A 24915-nucleotide genomic window follows, 5' to 3' on the forward strand; every position below is an offset into this window, starting at 1 on the left:
CCTGGTGGGCTTTGAGGTCCTCCTTCCCTCCTCTTTATCTCTTACCTGAAACGGTCTCCTATTGGCCATCCAGCTTCAAAAACCGGCCCACTGTGCTTAATTGGACAGTGAGTGCGCCCTCTGGCCACTAATTGGCCAGTTCAGGGAAAATCACTGTCTGGTGACCAATGAGTGGGCTGGAGTTCTCAGGGGTCACCGCTTTGAGGGTTGCAATTTCTGTAAACTGCAGTGCTGGAAGAGAGCACAAAAACGCATGGTTCTGCTCCCTCCCGAGAACAACGTGATTGTGTCCATAGGAATCAATGAGTTAAAACTCTGGTGCGGACGAAGTGAATAACTGACATCTGTTATCACTTACTGGCTGCTATGTGAAGATGTTTTGTGTGCCAGTCGAGAAGTTGGGCGGTGTAGTGTGTGTGTGGAATTTTGGAACAAGCAAGGTCATTTATTGTTTGATTTAATTATTCTTGTCAAGCAGTTTTTTTTCCCACTCCCACAATCTGTTTCTCGTTTCGGTATTTGGAATTTGTCACGGTAATGTCCCAAGGTAATGTTTTTTCCATCTCGTCGAAATATATTTAGATTTTAAAAAAATTTTGTTGCCAATATTTAAAAAGTCGCATTTACCAAAAAAGGAATCATGCCTTTTTTATTGTCTCAATGTTGTTCAACTTAGAGTTTCTACAATTGACTAAAATAGTGAATGAATTGCAAACCAATGAAACAGAAATGAAAATATATTTAACCTCCCAGAATGAAGTAAAATATTTATAAAATAGATAATTCTAGTTTCTACAACTACGAGTATTTTATTTAATGTCTTGCATCCTAAAGCACTTCACAGAGAGACGCAAGGGTAAAAAGATAAAAAACTAAAGACGATAAACCGAATACCTAATAGCAGTAAATTGATGAATGTTCATGGGAGCCAGGACATATTGAGAACCGTCAGCAAAAGCAGCCGGGTGTCATATTAATAATGTAATATTTTGCATCAGATTTTTCACTCAGTTGCGGCATAATTGCTTTTCGAATACATTTTTCTTCATTAATATTAGCAGATTCAAAATACTGTGTACGTAGAATCACAGAATGACGCAGCACAGAAGGAGGCCATTTGGCCCATTGTGCCTGTGCCAGCTCTATGAAAAAGCATCTATTTTATTAGCAAGACCTGACCAGCTCTACAGCAACCTTTTCTGAGTCACGGTGGGTTTGGCTTTCCTTTGAAGTGCACAGTAATTCCTAAAGCATTTCCGTTGAACACCTGGAATGAAGTCCTGGAAGAAAGAGTGGCCACCCACTCACATCTACATAACTGATTCATGTGGGTGGCATGATTTGTACATTGGAAACTGGCACAGCGAGATCCCCACCCATTTTTACCTAAGCCCTTGTAGACTAAATTATGCATCCTAACGGAAGAGAACTTCCATAAATATCCAAACATTTATATATTTTTCAATAACAGGGCTGACTATAAAATATTTTGAGGGAAATTGAGGAGAAAAATATTTTGCTAAACAGTAACATCTGTGATTGATTATAGGCAAATAGCAGCAAAAGGGACAAAGGAACATCTGCAGCCTTTTAAAATTATAGTTACAAATTATATTTCCAAATGGTTAACAAATTAAACCAGTACTATAGCACTAAATAAATACATTTAAAACTCCTCCAAGCATTTGGATATTAATCATAACCGAGACCAGCTGTCTGCCATCGTTTGCAGTTTTTTTTTAACTGGAAGAGCAAGATAGCTAAGGTTTATATAGTAAACACTATTAAACAGGGACGTTATGTGCACAAACAGAAAGCTGAACTCATGTGGTACAAAGAGTGTTTTGTTATTTGCACTGTTTCAATGGTGACCTCACTCTGTGTCTTGCATGGAGTCAGCAATACTACAGTGATGTTGGCACCGATCATCAGAATCAAGCTACTAAACTGGTTTAATATATTCACAGGCAATTGCTATGTGTGGTGCATATGGATGTTAAAATTGTAACTTGGGCAGCTTTTTTTAGCACTTCGTCAAGTCGAAAAATACCACAGGAATAAGAAATAGAATTATCTGTTGGATGACGGGCTTTTGTTTTATGAAATATTTTAAAACTACAGTCTCTATTTAGAATATCAGGAGGAAATGTGTTCAGATTAACATTTCAAGTATGGACCCTGCTGACAAAGGCAAACTTGATGTGAAGCAGAAAATTATCTGGAATGTTCAGCAAGTTTACTTTAATGTCTGGTTAGAGCAAAGGGCGTGGGAAATGCGTACATGATTTAAGAGACGACTTTGTATGAGACAAGCTGTATGTCAAGGAAGCAGATATATTAACTCAGGAAAATTCACTGAATTGGCAGCACCATGAGTCGGTTCTGTAATAATTTCGGAGGGGAAGTATTTTCTTTGAATTTTTAAAGCTATATTCTGAGGCTACAGGAAAACATTAAGTTCCTGTGTTAAATCTCTGAACAGCTTTATTTCCCAAAAAGTTAAGCTTCCACGTCAAATATTGATACATTTTATTTAAACAAGAGTTAATAAAGCTGTTCACATTTCAAACTCGGCCCTCTCCCAAAAGACAATAATCTTCCACTGCCGTTGACAAAAAAATTAGGTTTCTGGGCATTAATTGGACAGATATCTGCTCATTTGGCCTGCTTCATATCTACCACATTTTATGAACGTTGGTGTCTGATGTCAGTGGTCCAGGAGTAATATTAAATTGGCATACCCTTTGAACAAAAGACTATAAATATAACATTGTCAGACTATTATGATCAAGCAGAAATTAATAGTTGAATTTATGTACATGTAGGATAATTACACAGAAGCAAATGACACACAGAAGTAACTAGAAATACAAAATCGCCCCAGTGAGTTTTAACCCCTCAGTCTTGCAAGTTTCATGTATTAATATTAAAGAAACAATTAACATGAACGCAAGAGACAACATCGTTGTAAAGAATTGGAAAGGTCAGAAGGTGCCTTGTTAATATCAATATATTGGACAATTATTGTTGTTTTCTTCCCCAACAGCAAGACAAAAAACTCTTTTCAATTGAAATGTTGTGATGCTCCACTGGCAGCATGGATCCATGATGAAGGCAGGTGTGCATCACAAAATTCAGCGACTTTCATTGTCTGATTTGTATGTCAAATTTTGGCTCCAATTAGATTCTCCGCATTGCTGAAGAGCAGTGATACCAAAGTAGTTGTTGAGTATACCATGTGGTTCTACTGTTTGGACCACTCAGGACGGGTGCTGTTGTACAGTCCAGCCAATGTAAGGTCATCACCATAATAATAAAAGCAAAATACTGCAGATGCTGGAAATCTGAAATAAAAACAAGAAATGCTGGAAATACTCGGCAGGTCTGGCAGCATCTTTGGAGAGAGAAGTAGAGTTAACGTTTCAGGTCAGTGACCCTTCATCAGAACTGGCAAATATTAGAAATGTATTACATTTTAAGCAAATAAAGCATGGGTGATGCAAGAGATAACAAAAGAGATGTTGATAGGACAAGGTCACAGAGAATAACTGACCAGAAGGTCATGGAGCAAAGGCAAATGGTATTTTAATGGTGTGGTGAAAGACAAAGAGATGGTGTTAATTGACAGAAAAATGAACAGTCCTGGCCCAAAGCACAAACATGAAAAAAGTGGGTAGGCACAGTAGAAACAAACTGAAATAAAATAAACAAAAAAGAAAAAATAGCTAAAAATAAAAAGGGGGGCCCGTCATGCTCTGAAATGATTGAACTCAATGTTCAGTTCAGCAGGCTGTAGCGTGCCTAATTGGTAAATTAAATGCTATTCCTTGAGCTTGCGTTGATGTTCACTGGAACACTGCAGCAATCCCAGGACAGAGATGTGGGCATGAGAGCAGTGGGGGTTTTGAAATGGCCAGAAACCGGAAACTCAGGGTCATACCAGGCCTGCTGAGTATTTCCAGCATTTCTTGTTTTTATTTAAGGTCATCACCATGTCTGATGTACTTTGTAACTTGAAAATCAGAAGAGGTGTGAATATGTAGCAGACTGAGCCAGATCAAAGCCCTTCATTTCTCCAGGAAGTAGCCTATTTAGAGGCAGTTGGCATGCAGGGAGACAGAGCAAAACAAAACTCCCTGATCAGTAACTATTTTCATATAGGATTCATTTTGCCATTGTGCTGTTGTAATTTGAAATTATACATATTGTAAGCTCTATGATACTGACACACAATCCATCCACCTAAGTTGCTCTGGTTCTGCCCATACTATTACTTGAAATATTTTTACTAGCTTATTCAAAAGAACACACCGCATACTAACATGAGGTAAAATGGCATAGATTTATTGGGTGCTTTTTACATACTCCTATTTTCTCTATGTCCGATGACTGTACTTCCCCTGGACAAGGTACTGCAAGGTCAACTCAATTTAACTCTATGACAAAGTGCTGCATTAGGAGGAACAAATGTAGGGTGCTGCATCCCTACTGGGATGGTTGTGACCTTGATCCCTTGGGCACAGCGTCATGCAACGTCCCTGTAACTTCTGAAATCACATATATCACTGTAGCCAAGTGTACCTGCCTGCTCTAACAACTTAATCCTTTGAGGGGCTTGGCTGGAGATGGAAATAGTATAGTCTCCGGGAAAGTAGACTGCAACGTTTCCCAGCTTCCCAGCCCCGACTACAGTGTTCGGCCTTTCAGCCCCAAAATCTGCATGAAGCAGTCTGTCACGTGTGCCTCAAATCTGGTTGAAGCCCGCAATCACTGTCCTTTCCAAATGATCAGTTTACCTATTGGGCCTGCCATCAGAAGAGAATAAAATGGTTTTGTAATATTTTTTGAGTTCACCAACAGCAGCCTACAGCATCTATCAGAAAATGTGTCAGTTTATCTAGCAGGCTGTGACAGATGCCTGTAACTGGATGGTCAAGGTCATTCATGAGAAAATTTGGTGCCAAACTTGCACCATTCCTACTTTGGGGCTTCCCTGAATATGTCACTCACTCCATGGTGCTTGTTTTTGAGTAAATCCCTAAAGCAGAACTACAGTGATGTCCAAAGTATAAAACTGCACATTTTCTGATAGATGCTGTAGGCTGCTGATGGTGAACTCAAAAAATGTTGCAAAATCATTTTATTCTCTTCTGATGGCATGCCCAGTAGAACATCAGGCCCTTGTGGCTGGTAAATACTGTGGGTTCACAGCCTGCCTTTGTGTTTTCCCCTCTTTCTGCTTTGTTGTGCTTCACTCAGTGCTCCTTCCTCAAATTAACTATAGTCTCTGGGCTGCTAGTATCTGTGTTGGTGCCAAGGGCAGATGCAATTCTTGTTGCAACATGCTGCAAAATGGTCTTGCTCAGATGCCACTCCCTCCAGCCTCCTTATTTTGGAATCGCTGTGCAGGAAAGGAAAAGAAGTGTGCATTAAGATACAACTTTGTGCGCTGTGTAAGTGAGTAACAAATGTAGCTTTTTCTGTGAGGATTGAGTAAATAAGCTAAATAAGAGAATGCAGATGATGTTTAATGCAGAAAAAATGTAAAGTATTGCACATAGGAAGAAAAAAATAAATATATAGACAATGAATGGTCTTGAACCAGCTAAGATGATGCTAAAAGAGACCTGGGAGCCTTAGTGACTCAATATTCAACATGCTCAAGCAATGCACACCAACAATCAACAGAGGCAATCGACTGTTGAGTTCCTTAGCCAGAACAGTAGAATACAAGTCAAAGTAATAAACACAAAAAATGTTGGAAATACTCAGCAGGTCTGGCAGCATCTGTGGAGAGAGAAACCGAGATAACATTTCAGGTCAGTGACCTTTCATCAGAACTGTCAACAGAACAAGTCAAAGTAAGTTGTGACCAAACTGTGTAGTACCGTAGTAAGAACTCAACTTGAGTATTGCATCTAGTTCCAGTTGCAGAACAGCAAGGGATATATTTAAGTTCTGGTGGAAGTGCAGACAAGAGCTAAGAGTATCCCAGTATCAAAGGTCTGAGTTCTGAGGAAAATGGAGAAACTAGAAAACCTGGAAAAGAGACCATAGTGATCTATAACATAGTCATGTGACTGGAAAAGGTAAACCCAGAATACGACCTTAATTTAAATAGCGTGAGTTGGACAAGGGGACCGAAGGCCCTGTTCCTGTGCTGTAATTTTCTTTGTTCTAATTAAAGGTAACTTTAGGACTGATAACATAAAATTCTTCTTTACACAAAGAGTGATTAATAAATGGAATAGACTTTCAGGAAGAGTGGTGAAATCTTTTAAGAAGCAATTTGTTGCTGAAATGAAGGGACGCTAAAATCTTTGGAAGGATGAACCAAGATAGACTGAATGGCCTTTCTTGTCTGAACTATTTTGTGATTTGTTTTATTTGAAAATTGCAACATCTGGGGTAGGATTTATGGAGGCCAATGGGGCAGGAACGGAGGTGGGCAGGCATGTAATTTTGCGCCACCAGCTGATGTGCTAGTTTACAGGCACCATCCCACCCCCAAGCCATTTTTGGGAAGGCCGGATCAGACGCAGAATGGCTACCCACCCGCAATTGGTAGGTAGCTTAAGGTAATTAAACGGCCAATTAAGGCAATTGATCAGAGGCCAATTGGAATTTTCCAGTCAGCCAGTGGGCCCCCTGCAGTGTCGGGAGCACGGCAGTTGCCTGGAGGCGGCCTCGAGGTGGCAGACCAGTGGAGGTGGGGGCAGTGCTCCAGGGTGACTTTGAGGTAGCCCCCCCCCCCCTCTAAGAAAATCAACCAGACTTCCTGCTCCTGATTACAATCCATGGAAGAGGACAGGATTTAGATTGGCTTCACGGGGAAAAACAGCTTCTTCACACTTACAGTTTAGACTCACAGAAGAAGAATGATCACTTGATGAAGTACATGAATATTGGTGCTTATTGGATATATTTTCATTCATAATTCCCCTGGTGCAATCTTCATATGGCAGAAGTGCATATCGTGAAACTGGGCACATCCCCCTTGCGATTTTCCATCTATTAAAATTAGGAACATAGGAGCAGGAGTAGGCCATTCAGCCCATCAAGCCTGCTCTGCCATTCAATACGATCATGGCTGATCATCCACTTCAATGCCTTTTTCCCATACTATCCTCATAGCCCCTTATGTCATTTGTATTTAGAAAACTATCAATCTCTGCTTTAAACATACTCAATGACTGAGCTTCCACAGCCCTCTGGGGTAGAGAATTCCATAGATTCATAACCCTCTGAGTAAAGAAATTTCTCCTCATCTCTGTCCTAAGTGGCTTCCTCCTTATTTTGAAATTGTGTCCCTTGGTTCTAGACTCCCCAACCAAGGGAAACATCTTAGCTGCATCTACCATATCTATCCCTTTAAGTATTTTGTAGTTTTCAATAAGATCACCTCTCATTCTTCAAAACTCCAGAGAATACAGGCCCAGTTTCCCCAATCTCTCTTCATAGGACAGTCCCACCATCCCGGGAACAAGTCTGGTGAACCTTTGTTGCAGTCCCTCTATGGCAATAATATCCTTCCTAAGGTAAGGGGACCAAAACTGCACACAGTACTCCAGTTGCAGTCTCACCAAGGTTCGATACAATTGAAGCAAGACTTCACTACTCCTGTACTCAAATTCTCTTGTGATAAAGACTAACATACCATTAGCCTTCCTAATTGCTTGCTGCACCTGCATGGTAGCTTTCAGTGACTTATTGACAAGGACACCCAGGTCCCTTTGTACATCTACACTTTCTAATCTCTTACCATTTAAGTAATACTCTGCACATCTATTCCTCCTACCAAAATGGATAACCTCACATTTTTCCACATTATATTCCATCTGCCACGTTCTTGCCTACTCACCAAGTCTTTCCAAATCCCCTTGAAGCTGCTTTGCATCTTCCTCACAACACACATTCTCAACTAGATTTGTGCCACCTGCGAACTTGGAAATATAACATTTGATCCCCACATCCAAATCATTGACATATATTGTCAACAGCTGGGGCCCAAGCACTGATCCCTGCGGTACCCCATTAGTCACAGCCTGCCAACGTGAGAATGACCCCTTTATTCCTACTCTCTGTTTTCTGCCTGTTAACCAATCCTTAATCCATGCCAGTATATTACCTCCTATCCCAAGTGCTTTAATTTTGCTAACCAACCTCCTGTGGGGGACCAAGTATATCATGTCCACCGACTCCCCTTTATCAATTCTGTTAGTAACATCCTCAAAAAAACTCCAACAGGTTCGTCAAACATGATTTCCCATTCATAATTCCATGTTGACTATGCCCAATCAGATCATTATTATCCAAGTGTCCATTTCTCACATACTTTAGAATAGATTCTAGCATTTTCCCAATGACTGATGTAAGGGTAACAGGTCTGTAATTCCCTGTTTTCTCTCTCCCTCCCTTCTAAAATAGTGGGGTGACATTTGCGACCTTCCAATCTACAGGAACCGCTCCAGAATCTATAGAATTTTGGAAGATGATCACCAATGCATCCACTATCTCCATAGCTCTTTCAACACTCTGGGATATAGACTATCAGGTCCTGGGGATTTATCAACTTTCAGCCCCATTAATTTCTCCAATACAACCTTCTTACTAATACTAATTTCCTTCAATTCCTCATTCCCCCTAATCCCTTGGATCTCTAATTCTGGGTGATTTCTTGTATCTTCCTCAGTGAAGACAGACTTGAAGTAATCATTTAGCTTTTCTGCCATTTCTCTATTTCCCATTATAAATTCTCCAGACTCTGCCTGTAATGGACCCACATTTGTCTTAGCCAAACATTTTTTACATACCTACAGAAGTTTATACAGTCCGTTTTTATACTTTTTGCTGGTTTACATTCATATTTTTTTCTCCCTTTCTTTATCAGTTTCTTTGATTCCTTTGCTGTCAATTCATTTTATCTTAGCATCTATATCCATATCTTACTAAGAATCCTAACAAATTATCAGCTTCAGAAGAGAAAGGGATAGAAAAAAAAACCCTTATTGTACTGATGCTTTCTTTATCTTTGTTATGACCAGGTGCGAAAGGTGTCTTGGGGCCTTTTGCTGACTTTACCTGGTCTTATTGTCACGGGGTTTAATTTTAAACACAATTGTATTTTGAGCTCCCCTTTTTGTGAATCCTTGTTCACAGTTTTCCAATTATAACAAAAAGAAACCAATTCACACAGGCTTTCTCAGGTTTAAAGAAGAAAGATGAAATTTTATTAAAACTTAAAATCTAATATGGTTCATACCTACTGATATACGACGTGCCCACGCTAGCATGCACACACAATATACACATGCGGATTGGATCAGAAAAGAGAAGAAAATATAAGGTGGAACACTTTGAGGCAATATCTTGTTACGATGCTTCGAGCTCACTGTAGTCCTTTTGTAAGTAATCCTGCTTTTTGTTGGGGCCTAGTAGTCTTCTTAAAACCTTGTTCACAGAGGAAACTTTTCTCTCTTTGAGTTTCACGTGTTTTCACAAGATTCAGTTCCATGGGAAAGAGATGGAGGCAGGCAGACAGGAGAAGAAATGTTCTCAGTCCATGAGCAAATGGCCTTCTCTTCCAATTCCTTTGTTGGGAGTTCAAATTCAAAAAAATTCCCAGGTTGCCCAGCAGGTTAGTCCTGTGACTAGTTCCTTATATGGAACAGTCTCTCCTGCGAGGTTTGTGGATTGCACCTTAGCAGTCTCTAGAACGCTTGCTCCCCTCACATTCAACGTCTGATAATCAAAAGTTCATTGTTAGTTGAATGAGTCAGAACATAGGCCTTTGTCCCTTGTTCCAACATTGTTGGTTACTATGGAAATATCTTTCCAGTTAGGGACTTGCAATTTTAAGTTTTAATATTCATGTGACAAAATTATGTGTGCCTTAATCTTGGCAGGTGGGGGGTTTGCCTGACACCTCCACACCCAGGGGAATAAAATGCAATTTGAAGAAAAACGGCGCATTTCATTACAGAGTTTGCGAGCAATATGAGATACAGAAAGAAAACCATGCCTTTCTCTCATTCATTTCCATTCATTCACCAATCTTAAACTTATTAAAACTGGTCTGTTCTGGGTGCCAGGGCTGCTTTACAAAGACTCTTGACTTCAGTGGATGGGTTGTTCCCTTTTCCTCTGCATGTGGGGGAGGAGTCTTTGTTACTCTCCCCTTTGTTCTCTGGGACACTCCTACCTACAGGTATTTTTGCAGACTTATCCTGTGACACTTCGACTCGGTGAGGCATCACCCTCATGGTTTCTCTGCCCCCTAGAGGTCTCTTTTTTTGTCTCTACAGGTTCCTATAAATGCTGTTAGCAACTCTGGTGGGGTGCTTCTAGAGTCTGCATTTACATAGGAGGATGTGGGGTCTAACTTTTCACATTTTTCTGGGTTGGTTGACCGGGCGGTAGGGGTTTTCATCTCGGATTCTTCCCAGACTTCCTTGAACCTGCCCTCTTGGTCACTTTTTCCCCTTCTCTTTCTAAACTTTTTCCAGCCATGTGCCTGCCTGTCCCTTTTGTTCTCGGCAGGGTTCCCTACAGTTCACCAGCCTTCTGCTGGAGAGTCCTCCTAACACCAGTACAGGACTTAGGGGTGCAGGTTTCACTGTAGGTTGGGGTTTCCCCTCAACTTGGCACATGTGGCAACTCCTGCAGTACTCCACCACATCTTTGTGGAGTTTTGGCCAACCTAACTTATGTCGGCCTTATGTCGGTTTTGGTCTTTTGTATACCGGCATGTACAGCCACTGTAGTCTCGTGGGCCCTTCTTAATATTTCTGCCCATTACCTCTGTGGCACCAGTAACTGGTGAACTACTGTCCACTCCTTGCCCTCAGGTCTGTGAGGAGAACTCCATTTCCTCATCAGTACCTTATTCTTTAAATAGTAGCAATCAGGGATTCCCTCTGCTTCACTTTCAGACTGGGCAGCCCGTGTTAACTCTCGCAATACTGGGTCAGCTTGCTGAGCCTCAGCTAGGAAAAATCCATTTAATTCATTCCCTGGGTCTCCTAACTTTCCAAAGAAAGTCTCGGACAGGCAACCCACTGGTCATTTGCCTGCAGTGTCAATGCAGTCTCCTCTGGGGGCGCTGGTTTGAACATGGCCTGATCCACTACACATTAAGGGATTCTGCAGGAGACCATCTCCTGCCACCGCCCTGTCTCTCTGACCTCCTGCGGTCTTTCTTTCACTACTGGGGAGCTACCACCGTCACCCCTGACAGATCATTACCTAGGAGCAGGTCAACCCAGTCCACAGGCAAACTAGGGACAATCTCTACGGTCACCAGTCCCGAAACTAGGTCACACCCAGTGTATAGGTACACTGCCCTCCAATACCATTCACCACCATTTTGGTATTTACTGCACTCTCTGGGGGAAAGGTCAGGCCTTTTCCCAGTAAAAGGGATCTAGTGGCCCCTGTGTCCCTGAGAATTACTATGGGCTTGCTTGCACCACTCAAGGGATATGGGGTTACTTTCCCTTCAAACACAAAACCCTGATAACCTTCAGGAATCCTACTAACTTTTCCTGCACTGGTCGTAATAAGCTTCCTGGTTTACACTCTTACTGCAGTTAAAGCCACAGCTTGTTTTGTGTTTTCCATCAGGGTCCGTCTGCATTGAGCGGATGTGTCCTGATTAACCCTACTGGTTTTTCCCTTTAGTTTCCAGCAGTCAGCTTTTAAATGCCCTGCCTCATTACAATAGAAGCACACAGGTCTCCGGATCTCACTCTTGCTCACAGCACCTTCCTTTTTGGCTGGAGGAGGGCACCCTGTGTCTCCTGCTTTCCTTTCTCTTGCAGGACTGCCTGGGCTTCTATCGCCTTCCCACCCTTTGTCCTTTTTGGTTTTGTGGGGGTGATTAGGAAAGGTTCTCCCCTGGGAAACCGACTTATAAATTAAAGCAAACTCATTGGCCAGAACGGCTGCTTGCTGGGCTCCCTGAACCTGCTGCACCTTGACTTGAGTTTTTAATTGAGAATGGGAGTTTTTAAATTCCTCTAACAGGATTACTTCTCTGAGAGTCCTATATCTGAGTTGTATTTTAAAGCCCTCAGCCATTGGTCAAAAGCCAGCTGCTTACTTCTTTCAAAATCCAGACAGATAAGTTTGATTGGCTTGTTTTTTGAGGGTTCTAAACTTTTGGTAATAGGCTTCGGGCACTAATTCATATGCCCTGATGATAGCATTTTTGGCCAGTTCATAATTTGATGAACTCTCATCTGGCAACAAGGAATAAACCTCATGGGCTTTTCCGGTTAGTTTGCTTTGCAGTAAAAGAGACCAGGTCTTAGCTGGCCATTTTGACTGCCTTGCCAGTTTCTTCAAAAGACACGAAAAATGCTTCCACATCTTCCTCATTGAATTTTGGAATTAATTGAGTGAGTTTTAGCAATCTTGTGCCCAGTCCTGCATTGTGCTCCTCCATCTTGGCTATGCTTTCACTAGGGTTAGACTGTTGCCCCCTAGCTAACTCAAGCAGCCTCAACTCTCTTTGTTCGCATTTTTTCTGGAATATTCTTTCTCTCTCTCTCATCTCTCTCTCGTTCCTTCTCCTGCCTTTCATTTTCTTCACGTTCCTTTTGGAAGGTTCTTTCTTTCTCCCTGTCCTGCCTCTTGCTCTCTTTTCCCTCTAATTCAAGTTTCCTTTGTTCCAATTGTAACTTTGCTAGCAGTACCCTGTCTGGGTCTGGTCGAACACTGCTTCTGCTTCTTCAGATTCAAGGGAAAAATGGTTGGCCACTAGCCTGAGGAATTCAGATTTCCTAGCCTTGCCATGTACAGTGATCACACACTGCTCAGCCATTTTTCTCAACTCCTCCGTAGACCGTGCTTTTGACATCCCAAGTTACTTCATCCTGACTTGGAGAGCTACTCACTTCAGTTGCAGACATGTTAATATACAATCACACACAACCACAAGAAAACCTGTATTGATTTGCTCTTTTTGATTGGGAACAATTTGGCTTCCCATTTCAATTTTCACTCGTTTGTGGGTAACAATCCGGACGCTAGCATACAATTTCTATTATGACCAGGTGCGAAAGGTGTCTTGGGGCCTTTTGCTGTCTTTACCTGGTCTTATTGTCACAGGGTTTAATTCTAAACACATTATATTTTGAGCTCCCCTTTTTGTGAATCCTTGTTCACAGTTTTCCAATTATAACACAAAGAAACCAATTCACACAGGCTTTCTCAGGTTTAAAGAAGAAAGATTAAATTTTATTAAAACTTAAAATCTAATACGGTTCAAGCCTACTGATATATGATGCGCCCACCCTAGCACGCACACGCGATATACACATGCAGATAGAAACAAAAAAAGAGAACAAAATATAAGGTGGAACAGTTTGAGATAATATATTGTTAAGGTGCTTCGAGCTCACTGTAGTCCTTTGGCAAGTAGTCTTGCTTTTCGTTGGGGTCTTCTTAAAACCTTGTTCGCATAGGAAACTTTTCTCTGAGTTTCACGTGTTTTCACAAGATTCAGTTCCGTGGGAAGGAGATGGAGGCAGGCAGACAGGAGAGGAGATGTTCTCAGTCCATGAGCAAATGGCCTTCTCTTCCAATTCCTTTGTTGGGAGTTCAAATTCAAAAAAGCTCCCAGGTTGCCCAGCAGGTTAGTTGTGTGGCTAACTCCTTATATGGAACAGTCTCTCCTGCGAGGTTTGTGGATTGTACCTTCGCAGTCTCTGGAATGCTAGCTCACCCCACCTTCAACATCTGGTAATCAAAAGTTCATTGTTGGTTGAATGAGTCAGAACATGGGCCTTTGTCCCTTGTTCCAACACTGTCGGTTACCAGGGAAATATCTTTCCAGTCAGGAGCTTACATTTTAAGTTTTAATGTTCATGTGGCAAAATCATATGTGCCCCAATCTTGGCAGGCGGGGCGGGGGGTTTGCCTGACAATCTTCCTTCTTTAAATTATAAGAAAATTGTAATATTTTGGCGTGGATCAAATAAATTATGATTTTAATGTTTTGAGAATTACAGGGTTTCTAAGTCCCTTATTTAAAAGCCTTCTTAAAATCCACCAGAAATGATTGCTGACTACGTCAATATAAATCTTTGTAGGGAGCAGATTAGTTCTGATCTTTCTGGTTAGCGTTGGCTGCAAATGGAATAACTTTGGAAACTTTAATCTCAGCCAGAGATTATGCTGTCAAACAGCTGGTCAGAATGTTAATCACAGACAGAAAAGGCATTGTCAATCTCATTAAGAACCTAACAATAGAAGAATGATGTAATTAATCAGCATTTAGTGGATCTCCAACAAGAGAGAATATAACCATTTCTCCTTGACATTCAATAGCATTTCCGTCGCTGAATCCCACACCATCAACATCCTGGGGTTACCATTGACTAGAAACTTAACTGGATCAGCCATATAAATATTGTAGCTACAAGAGCAGGTTAGAGGTTGGGAATTCTGCAGCGAGTAACTCATCTTCTGACTCCTCAAACCCTATCAGCCATTTACAAGGCACAAGGCAGGAGAATGATGGAATATTTCCCATTTGCCTGAATGAGTGTAGCTCCAACAACACTCAAAAAGCTGGACATCATCCAGGACAAAACAGCCAGCTTGATCAGTACCCAATCCACCATCTTAAACTTTCATTGCCTCCAGCGCTGGTGCATCATGGCAGCAGGGTTCACCCCTTACAAGATGTACTGCAGCATCTCACCAATGCTACTTCGACAGCACCTTCCAAATGTGTGACGTCTACCACCTAGAAGAGCAAGGCCAGCGGGTGCATGGGAACATAGCTACCTGCCAGTTCCCTTCCAAGTTACGCATCATCCTGATTTGGAACTATATCATTGTTCCTTCATTGTCACTGGGTCAAAATCCTGGAACTCCCTCTCTAATAGCACTGTGGGTGTACCTACCCCACATGGACTGCAGCAATTCAAGAAGGCAGCTCACTGCCACTGTCTCAGGGTCAATTAGGGATGGGAACTAAATGCTGGCCTCGTCAGTGATGCCCTCATCCCATGGATGAATTAAAAAGAAGTTTAATTAACATTCCCTAGATATTCCTAACAATTAAAGTAGATACACAATAATTGCATGTCAAAATCCCAACCAAACATAAAAGTTATTACGATAACAACAATTGAAATCCCATGTGGGAGATTGATTTGGAAACATCATAATAGGTATACCTGAAGAACATTAGCAATAAACATTGTTTGTATCTTCAGTTACCTTGACCTACTGCAGCTTTCCATTTTTATTTCATTAATTTTCTTTCCTCATCTCTGCTGAAAGTATTGATTCCTTATCTGAAATATGGCTGTACAGACACCTCATAATAAAGGATTCTCTAGGCAAGAGTGATCATAACATGCAGGAATTTCACATTCAGTTTGAGGGTGGGAAGTTTGGGTCTGAAACTAGTTTCTTAAACTTGAAGGCATTTATAAGGGTATGAAGGCAGTTGGCTAAAGTGGTCTGGGAAAGTAAGCTTAAAGGTAAGACAGTAGAGAAGCAGTGGCAGACATTTAAGGAGATTTTTCATTACTCTCAACAAAGATATATTCTATTGAGAGAGTCTATGAGAAGGATGCTCCATCTGTGGCTAACTAAGGAAGTTAAGGATGGTATCAAATTGAAAGAAAAGGCATATAATGCTGCAAAGATTAGTGGTAGGCCGGAAGATTGGGAAAATTTTAGAAACCAGCGGAGGATGACAAAAAAAAGGGAGAAATGAAGAGTATGAGAGTAAACTAGCAAGAAATATAAAAACAGACAGTAAACGTTTCTACAAATATATAGAAAGAGTAGCTAAAGTAAGTGTTGGTCTCTTAGAGGATGAGACTGGGAAATTAATAATGGGAAAGACGTGTTATGATCATGCGCTGTGATGTGGGTGGTTCCCACTGTGCAACTCCCCACCTGACCACAGCAAGTGTGTTTGTACTAGAGTTAGCCCCTTTGTGTTTTTTTTCAAACAGACAGCGACAGGTTTTCTTGTAGGTTTTAAAAAAAACAGTCAGTTGTTTATTGATCAATACACCCCATCCTGAAATTGTCGCAACCACATCCACTCACACACAAAGAAAAGACAGGGAAGGGAAAAAGGCTTTTTTTGGTGGTGGGGGGGGGGGGGGGGGGTGGGGGGAGAGGGGGGAGGTTACAATAAATCTGTTGAATTCTCTTGGAAATTAAGTTCTTGATGGATGCAGGCCCACACTGATTATACATTTCTCACTTGATTGAAGGTTCAATTGAAAATGATGGGTTACTTCTAGTTCTCACTGGTGCTTAATGTAGATGTTGGATTCTGCAGCAGGGCCGGCATGCTTTCTGGCTTGGCTGGAACACAAGCTGTTAGGATGTTGCTTTTTCTCTCTCTCTGGCTGTCTTTTTTTTTTAAGGCAAATCTGTTATCACTCATCTCCTATTAGGAGACACACTGGTCCAGAATGTGGTTACTTCACACCTCCTTTGTTTCAGAAGAAGACATGCAATTCTAGAATGTTTTAGGATAGGTGTAGGATGGGTTCAATTGACACCTCTAAGCTTTGAAGATTTGTCCTTTGTCTTTGTCAGACAGTTTGAATACACAAAAGGCCAATCGTTTTTTCTTCGGTGGTCATTTTGGACCATTGTTCACTTCTTAAAATAAAGGTTCAGTTTTTAAAGACAAAGTCCTTTTTTCAAACTCTTCAATTAATCCATGATTGTTGTATCATCACACTTCCGGTGGGCATGACAGAAGGAAATGGCAGAGACTTTGAACAAGTATTTTGTATCTGTCTTCACAGTAGAAGACACAAAAACCATCCCAAGTGTTGCAGAAAATCAAGAGGCAAAAGGGAGGAAGGAACTTAAAACAATCACTATCACTAAAGAAAAAGTACAAGGAAAACTAATGGGACTAAAGGCTGACAAGTCCCCTGGACCTGATGGTCTACATCCTAGGGTCTTAAAAGAGGTGGCTGCAGAGAATATTGAGGCATTGATTGTTATCTTCCAAAATTCCCGAGATTCTGGAAAGGTCCCAGTGGTTTGGAAAACCGCAAATGTAACATCTCTAGTCAAGGAAGAGGGTGGGGGGGATGACAGAAAGCAGGAAACTATAGGCTAATTAGCCTAACATCTGTCATTTGTTAAATGTTAGAATCCATTATTAAGGATGTAGCAGCAGGTCATTTAGAAAATCATAATACAATCAGGCAGAGTCAACATGACTTTACGAAAGAGAAATAGCATTTGACAAATTTATTAGAGTTCTTTGAGAATATAACAAGCAGGGTGGGTAAAGGAGAACCAGACGTTGTAGTGTATTTGGATTTCTTAAAGGCATTTGATAAGGTGCCACAAAGTTACTATATAAGATAAGAGCTCATGGGGTTGGGGGTAATATGTTAGCATGGATAGAGGATTGGCTAACTAACAGGAAACAAAGTAACAAAGTCGGGATAAATGGGCATTTTCAGGTTGGCGAACAGTAACTAGTGGAGTGCCCACAGGGATCAGTGCTGGGACATCAACTATTTACGATCTATATTAATGACATGGATGAAGGAACTGAGAGTATTGTAACCAAATTTGCAGACCATACAGAGATAGGGAGGAAAACAAGTTGTGAGGAGGACACAAAGTATCCGCAAAGAGCTATAGCTAGGTTAAGTAAGTGAGCACAAATTTGGCAGATGGATTTTAATGTGAGAAAATGTGAAGTTGTCCACTTTAAAGGAGTGCAAAGGAAACCCGACCGAACCCGAATGCCGGGCCCGGAAGTCCGACCCGACCCGGCCCGAACCTGACACATGTCGGGGTTGGGTCGGGTAGCAGGCCTTTACCCATGTACTGTTGTAAAGGCCTGCTACCCGACCCGACCCCGAAGGGATCTGACAACCCGGGCCAGGTGATGTCAGGACTGGGGTCGGGTTTCCTTTGCACACCTTTAGTCCACTTTGGCAGAAACAATAGGAAAGCAGCATATTATTTACACGGAGAGAGACTGCAGAATGCTGTGGTACAGAGGGACCTGAGTATCCTTGTACATGAATCACAAAAAGCATGCAGGTGCAGCAAGTAATTAGGAAGGCAAATGGAATGTTGGCCTTTATTGCAAGTGGGAATAGAGCATAAAAGTAGGGAATAAAAGCAAAGGTCTCAGTTTTATCCCCTTACGCCCCCACCTCAATGAATTTCGCGCTCGGCATGATGTTGAGCTCTTCTTCCGTCGCCTCCGCCTCCGGGCTCACTTTTTTGACCAGGAGTCCTCCCCCCGACCAGCAGACCCATTCACCCGCCTCCAGCATTCTCCCTCTACCTGGACCCCTCCCCCTGGCCCCTTCCCCGCTCTTGATCTCTTCATTGAAAACTGTCGGTGAGGCATTGGTCGTCTCAATTTCTCTGCCCCCCTCACTCACTCTAACCTGTCCCCCTCTGAACTTGAGGCACTCCGTTCTCTCAGGTCTAAGCCCGACATGGTCATCAAACCTGCAGACAAGGGTGGTGCTGTTGTATGGCGTACCGACCTCTACCTTGCAGAGGCTCAACGCCAACTCACGGACACTTCTTCCTACCTCCCTCTGGACCATGACCCCACCACCAAACATCAAGCCACCGTCCAAAGGACTGTCACTGACCTCATCTCCTCTGGAGATCTTCCCCCTACAGCTTCCAACCTCATAGTCCCGCAGCCCCGGACAGCCCGCTTCTACCTCCTTCCCAAAATCCACAAACGGGACTGTCCCGGCAGACCCATTGTGTCAGCCTGCTCCTGCCCCACTGAACTTATTTCTTCCTATCTAGACTCTATCTTTTCTCCGCTGGTCCAGTCTCTTCCCACCTACATCCGTGACTCTTCTGATGCCCTACGTCATTTTGACAAGTTCCAGTTTCCTGGTCCCAACCGCCTCCTCTTCACTATGGACGTCCAATCGCTCTACACCTCCATCCCCCACCAGGATGGTTTGAGGGTTCTCCGCTTCTTCCTGGAACAGAGGCCCAACCAGTCCCCATCCACCACCACCCTCCTCCGCCTGGCTGAACTTGTTCTCACATTGAACAACTTCTCCTTCAACTCCATGCATTTCCTTCAAGTAAAAGGTGTCGCTATGGGTACCCGCATGGGTCCTAGTTATGCCTGTCTTTTTGTGGGATATGTCGAGCATTCTTTGTTCCAGTCGTACTCAGGCCCCCTCCCCCAACTCTTTTTCCAGTACATCGATGACTGTATCGGTGCCGTTTCCTGCTCCCTCCCCGAACTGGAAAACTTTATCAACTTTGCTTCCAATTTCCACCCTTCTCTCACCTTTACATGGTCCATCTGTGACACTTCCCTTCCCTTCCTCGACCTCTCTGTCTCCATCTCTGGGGATAGGTTGTCTACTAATATCCATTATAAGCCCACCGACTCCCACAGCTACCTCGACTACACTTCTTCACACCCTACCTCCCGTAAGGACTCCATTCCATTCTCCCAGTTTCTCCGTCTCCGACGCATCTGCTCTGATGATGCTACCTTCCATGACGGTGCTTCTGATATGACCTTTTTCCTCAACCGAGGATTTCCCCCCACTGTGGTTGACAGGGCCCTCAACCATGTCCGGCCCATTCCCCGCACCTCTACCCTCACCCCTTCCCCTCCCTCCCAGAACCGTGACAGGGTTCCCCTTGTCCTCACGTTTCACCCCACCAGCCTCCATATCCAAAGCATCATCCTCCGCCATTTCCGCCACCTCCAGCGTGATGCCACTACCAGTCGCATCTTCTCCTCCCTTCCCCTGTCAGCATTCCGAAGGGATCGTTCCCTCCGCGACACCCTGGTCCACTCCTCCATTACCCCCACCACCTCGTCCCCGTTCCATGGCACCTTCCCCTGCAATCGCAGGAGGTGTAATACCTGCCCATTTACCTCCTCTCTCCTCACTATCCCAGGCCCCAAACACTCCTTTCAGGTGAAGCAGCGATTTACTTGTACTTCTTTCAATGTAGTATACTGTATTCGCTGCTCACAGTGTGGTCTCCTCTACATTGGGGAGACCAAGCGCAGACTGGGTGACCGCTTTGCGGAACATCTCCACTCAGTCCGCAAGCAGGACCCTGAGCTTCCAGTTGCTTGCCATTTCAACACTCTCCCCTGCTCTCATCTCTGTCCTGGGATTGCTGCAGTGTTCCAGTGAACATCAACGCAAGCTTGAGGAACAGCATCTCATCTACCGATTAGGCACACTACAGGCTGCCGGACTGAACATTGAGTTCAATAATTTCAGAGCATGACAGCCCCCCATTTTACTTTCATTTTTAGTTATTTTTTTCTTTCTCTTTTTTTTACAATTTTTTTTTTGTTGCATTTTTTTCATTTCATCTTAGTTTGTTCAGTTTGCTTACCCACTGTTTTTTTTTCAGGTTTGCACTTGCTGCTGTTCAATATTCAGTGTATTAACAGCTAGTCTGTACTAATGCTTTGACTTTCAACACATCATTAACATATTGTTTGCCTTTGCTCCGTGACCTTTTGGTCAGCTATGTGGCCTGGTCCAATCTAGACCTCCTTTGTTATCTCTTGCCCCACCCCCACCTCACTTGCTCATAACCTGTGACTTTTCTAATATTTGTCAGTTCCGATGAAGGGTCACTGACCCGAAACATTAACTCTGCTTCTCTTTCCACAGATGCTGCCAGACCTGCTGAGTGGTTCCAGCATTTCTTGTTTTTATTTCAGATTTCCAGCATCCACAGTATTTTGTTTTTATAAAAGTAGGGAAGTCTTGCTACAACTGTATAGGGCATTGATGAGACCGCACCGAGAGCACTGTGTACAGTTTTGGTCTCCTTACTTAAGAAGAGATATACTTGCATTGTAAGCAGCTCAGTGAAGGTTCACTAGGATGATTCCTGGGATGAAGGGGTTTCTTATGAGGAAAGTTTGAGCAGCTTGGGCCTTTACTCATAGGAGTTCAGAAGTTTGAGAGGTGATCTTATTGAAAAGTATAAGATTCTGAGGGGCTCGACAGGGTAGATGCTGAGAAGATGCTTATCCTCGTGGGAGAATCTAGAATTAGGAAGCACAGTTTCAAAATAAGGCATCTGCCTTTTCAGAGGAGATGAGGGGGAATTTCTTCTCTCAGAGGGTTGTTAATCTTTGGAATTCACTTCCCGAGAGAGCGGTGGAGGCTGTGTCATTGAATATATTCAAGGGTGAGTTAAACTAATTTTTGATCTACAAGGGTTATGGGGGGACAACCAGGAAAGTGGATTTAAGGCCACAATCAGATCAGCCATGATCTTATTGAATGGCTGAGTAGGCTTGAGGGACCGAATGGCTTACTCCTGCTATTTCCTATTTCTTATGACAAGGTCCGCCACTGTACCCCAATCAAGTAGCCATTATTTACATGAGTGACAGCAAGTGCTGGTAGAATACACAATTGTGGAAGATGTCACGACCAAGACTAATCCTATCTGCTCTTATTGTCCACAAACATGATTTTCAAGTAGAGATTATGGATAAATATCAGGACTGAGAACCTGGCCTTTGTCTACTTCCCTTAGTGAGGAGCACCAGGTTGAGATCAACTCAACGCAGCTCAAAAATGGGATTTTCTTGGCCTCCAATGCACAAAAATAAGAACGATTAGTAAAGAGCCAACAAGTTGTAGGTATGATGAATATTGTTAATCCTGAATTTGATGTAAATAGGGTATGTCATGCTGGGCCCCCATCTGCCATGAATGAGGCACATTCATTTTATCATTGATGAACATTGATTTTAAACTGTTACTGGAATGAAGAAGGGACTTGTTAAACAGATTAGCTGTGGCTGGAAAAGACATTTGCATATTAACAGACAGTGTTTGGAAGGACAAAGCAGCCATTTCCTGACATTCAACCCACAATGGACTTTTGATCACCAGACATTGACGGGGGTGGGGGCTCGCATTCCAGATTGACTGCTAAGATGGCTGAATACACAAACGGACATGGTTAAACCAGCTAGTCACATGACTAACCTGCTGGGCAACCTGAGTTTTTTGAATTTGTACAAACAGTTTGGGCAGAAAGCTGGTTGCTCCTGGACTGAGAGAATCTCTCTCTTGTATGTTCCCATCTCTTTCTCACAAGCCTCTGAATCCCCTGAAAACACATGAACTCCAAGAGAGAAAAGTCTCCTACAGCGAACAAGGTTTAAGAAGAATGATAGAAAGTTTAAGGCAGAGAAAAGGGCCACTTGGCCCATTGTGTCTGTGCCGGATGAAAAATGATCCACCCATTCTAATCCCACCTTTCAGCATTTGGTCTGTAGCTTACAGCACTTGAGGTACATATCCAGACTCCTTTTGAATGAGTTAAGGGTCTCTGCCTCAACTACCCTTTCAGGCCGTGAGTTCCAGACCATCACCACCCTCTGGGTGAAAAGGTTTTTCCTTGTCTCCTCTCTAATTTTTCTACCAATCACTTTAAACCTGTGCCCCCAAGTCACTGACCTCTCTTCTACGGTGAATAATAGGCCCTTCACCTCCACTCTATCCAGGCCCCTTAAAATTTTGTACATTTCGATCAGATCTCCCCTCAGCCTTCTCTGTTCCAAGGAGAACAACCCCAGCCTATCCAATCTTTCCTCATAGTTGCATTTTTCCAGTCCTGGCAACATCCTCGTAAATCTCCTCTGTACCCTCTCTAGTGCAATTACATCCTTTCTGTAATGAGGTAACCAGAACTGCACACAGTACTCAACTTGTGGCCTAACCAATGAGTGATACAGTTCCAGCATAACCTTCTTGCTCTTGTATTCTATACCTCGGCTAATAAAGGAAAGGATTCCATATGCCTTCTTAACCAACTTATCAACCTGTCCTGCTACCTTCAGGGATCTGTAGACATTCACTTCCTCTACACTTCTCAGTATTTTCCCATCAATGATCTATTCCTTTGCTTTGTTGGACCTCCCCAAATGCATCACCTCACACTACTCCAAGTTGAATTCCATTTGCCACTTTTCTACCCATCTGACCAGACCATCAATATCTTCCTGCAGCCTATAGCTGTCCTCCTCGCTATCTACCACATGGTCAATCTTTGTGTCGTCCGCAAACTTCTTGATCATGCTTCCTACATTTACATCCAAATCGTTAATATACACCACAAAAAGCAGGGAATCCAGTACTGAGCCCTGCGGAACGCCACTGGAAACAGCCTTCCAGTCGCTAAAACAGCAGTCAACAATTACCCTTTGTTTCCTGCCACTGAGCCAATTTTGTATCCACCTTGCTGCATTTCCCTGGATCCCATGGGATTTTATTTTTAACCAGTCTGTCATGTGGGACCTTGTCAAAAGCCTTGTTAAAATCCATGTAGACCACATCAACTGCACTACCCACATCTATCTTCCTTGTTACTTCTACAAAAAATTAGATCAAGTTGATCAAACAAGATCTTCCCTTAACAAATCCATGCTGACTATCCTTGATTAACCTGTGCCTTTCTAAGTGACAATTTATCCTGTCTCTCAAAATAGATTCCAATAATTTGCCCACTACTGAGGTTAGACTGACTGGCCTGTAATTATTCGGTCTATCCTTCGCTCCCTTTTTAAACAGAGGTAGAATGTCAGCAATTCTACAATCGTCCGGCACCACATCTGTATCCAGTGAGAACTGGAAAATGATGGTCAGACCTTCTGCTATTTCTTCTCTTGCTTCAACAGCCTAGGATATATTTCATCTGGCCCTGGTGATTTATCAACATTCAAGGATGCTAATCCCATTAATACTTCCTCACTCCCTATATTTATCGCACCTAATACTTCACGCTCTTCCTCCTTAACTGCAATATCTGTGCCATCCCCCTCTTTTGTGAAGATAGACGCAAAGTATTCATTACGAACCATACCAATATCTTCCGTTCCTACACAATGGTTACCTTTTTGGTTTTTTCTGGCCCTACTCTCTCCTTAGTTATCCTCTGACTCTTAATGTATTGATAAAACATCTTTGGGTTCACCTTGATTTTTCTTGCCAATATTTTTTCATGCCCTCTCTTTGCTTTCCTAATTTCCTTTTTGATTTCATCCCTCCACTTTCTATACTCCTCACGGCTGTCTGTAGAATACTGGGCTCCAATGAAAAGCAAGATCTACCTACAATCAAGGATTCTACAGTGAGCTCGAAGAACGATAACAACAACTCTTCAGATATTTCCTCAAACCTTCCTACTTTATTTTTCTTCTGCTCTTTTCTGTCTCATGCTAGTGTGGGGCGCGGCATGTATCCGTAGGCGTTAACCGAATTAGAGTTTAAGTTTAATAAATTTAAACTTTTCGCCTTTAAATCTAAGAAAGCTTGTTTGTGCTGGTTTCTTAGCCTTATAATTGAAAAGCGGTGAACAAGGATTGACCAAAGGGGGAGCTTAAAAAAAGTGTTTAAAAATAAAACCCTATTACAATAAGACCAGGTGAAGGCTGAAAGGAAACCCTAGACCTCTTTCTCACCTGGTTGTAACAGGTAGCTAAACAAAGGAGTCGATTTTTCTTTTATGGAAGACGTGGGTATGAAGTCTGCCAATTCTGGACGCACAGCTCCTGCTGGCAGATTATAATCTGGATTGGAAACATCATGTCTAACTGCTCACACCTTCCAAATAAAAATGTGAATGCAAAAGTAGAAGAACCTTGTGGAGCAAAAATGCATTTGACAGAAAGTTCTATTACATTATATTGCTATGCTGCTGGAACACTTTAAGCTGAGTTGAGTGTATGTTTCCATCAAGACAATGAAGTTCAGTGCTTCCATTTCTAACATCCAGTGCCAGAGGATCTCTGCCTCTCAGGTTAGGCATAGCATGGCCAGATGCAGAATGTAGGTCCTCTATTTTTTCTGCAATTCTGTGCATTAAGGTGAAGCAAAGTCAAGGTGAAAGATTTTTGTTCTA

The 24915-nt window shown here is 42.5% G+C and overlaps 1 protein-coding gene across 2 annotated transcripts in view; it reads left to right on the forward strand.

Annotated features, from left to right (window-relative positions):
• Positions 1-522: 522 nt before the first annotated feature.
• Positions 523-24915, forward strand: part of septin10 (septin 10) — a 130049-nt gene continuing 105656 nt past the window's right edge. Inside the window, exon 1 of one of the 2 annotated variants that reach the window (XM_068033782.1) lies at positions 523-547. In XM_068033782.1, the coding sequence (XP_067889883.1) occupies positions 538-547 (10 nt within the window). In that variant the 5' untranslated portion in view covers positions 523-537. Of the gene's footprint in view, positions 548-1257; positions 1328-24915 lie in introns of those variants that run through there. The other variant, XM_068033781.1, reaches the window with a different exon arrangement.

This window comes from Heterodontus francisci, chromosome 6 (assembly GCF_036365525.1).
Source record: "Heterodontus francisci isolate sHetFra1 chromosome 6, sHetFra1.hap1, whole genome shotgun sequence".
In the NCBI taxonomy this organism is placed as follows: Eukaryota; Metazoa; Chordata; class Chondrichthyes; order Heterodontiformes; family Heterodontidae; genus Heterodontus; species Heterodontus francisci.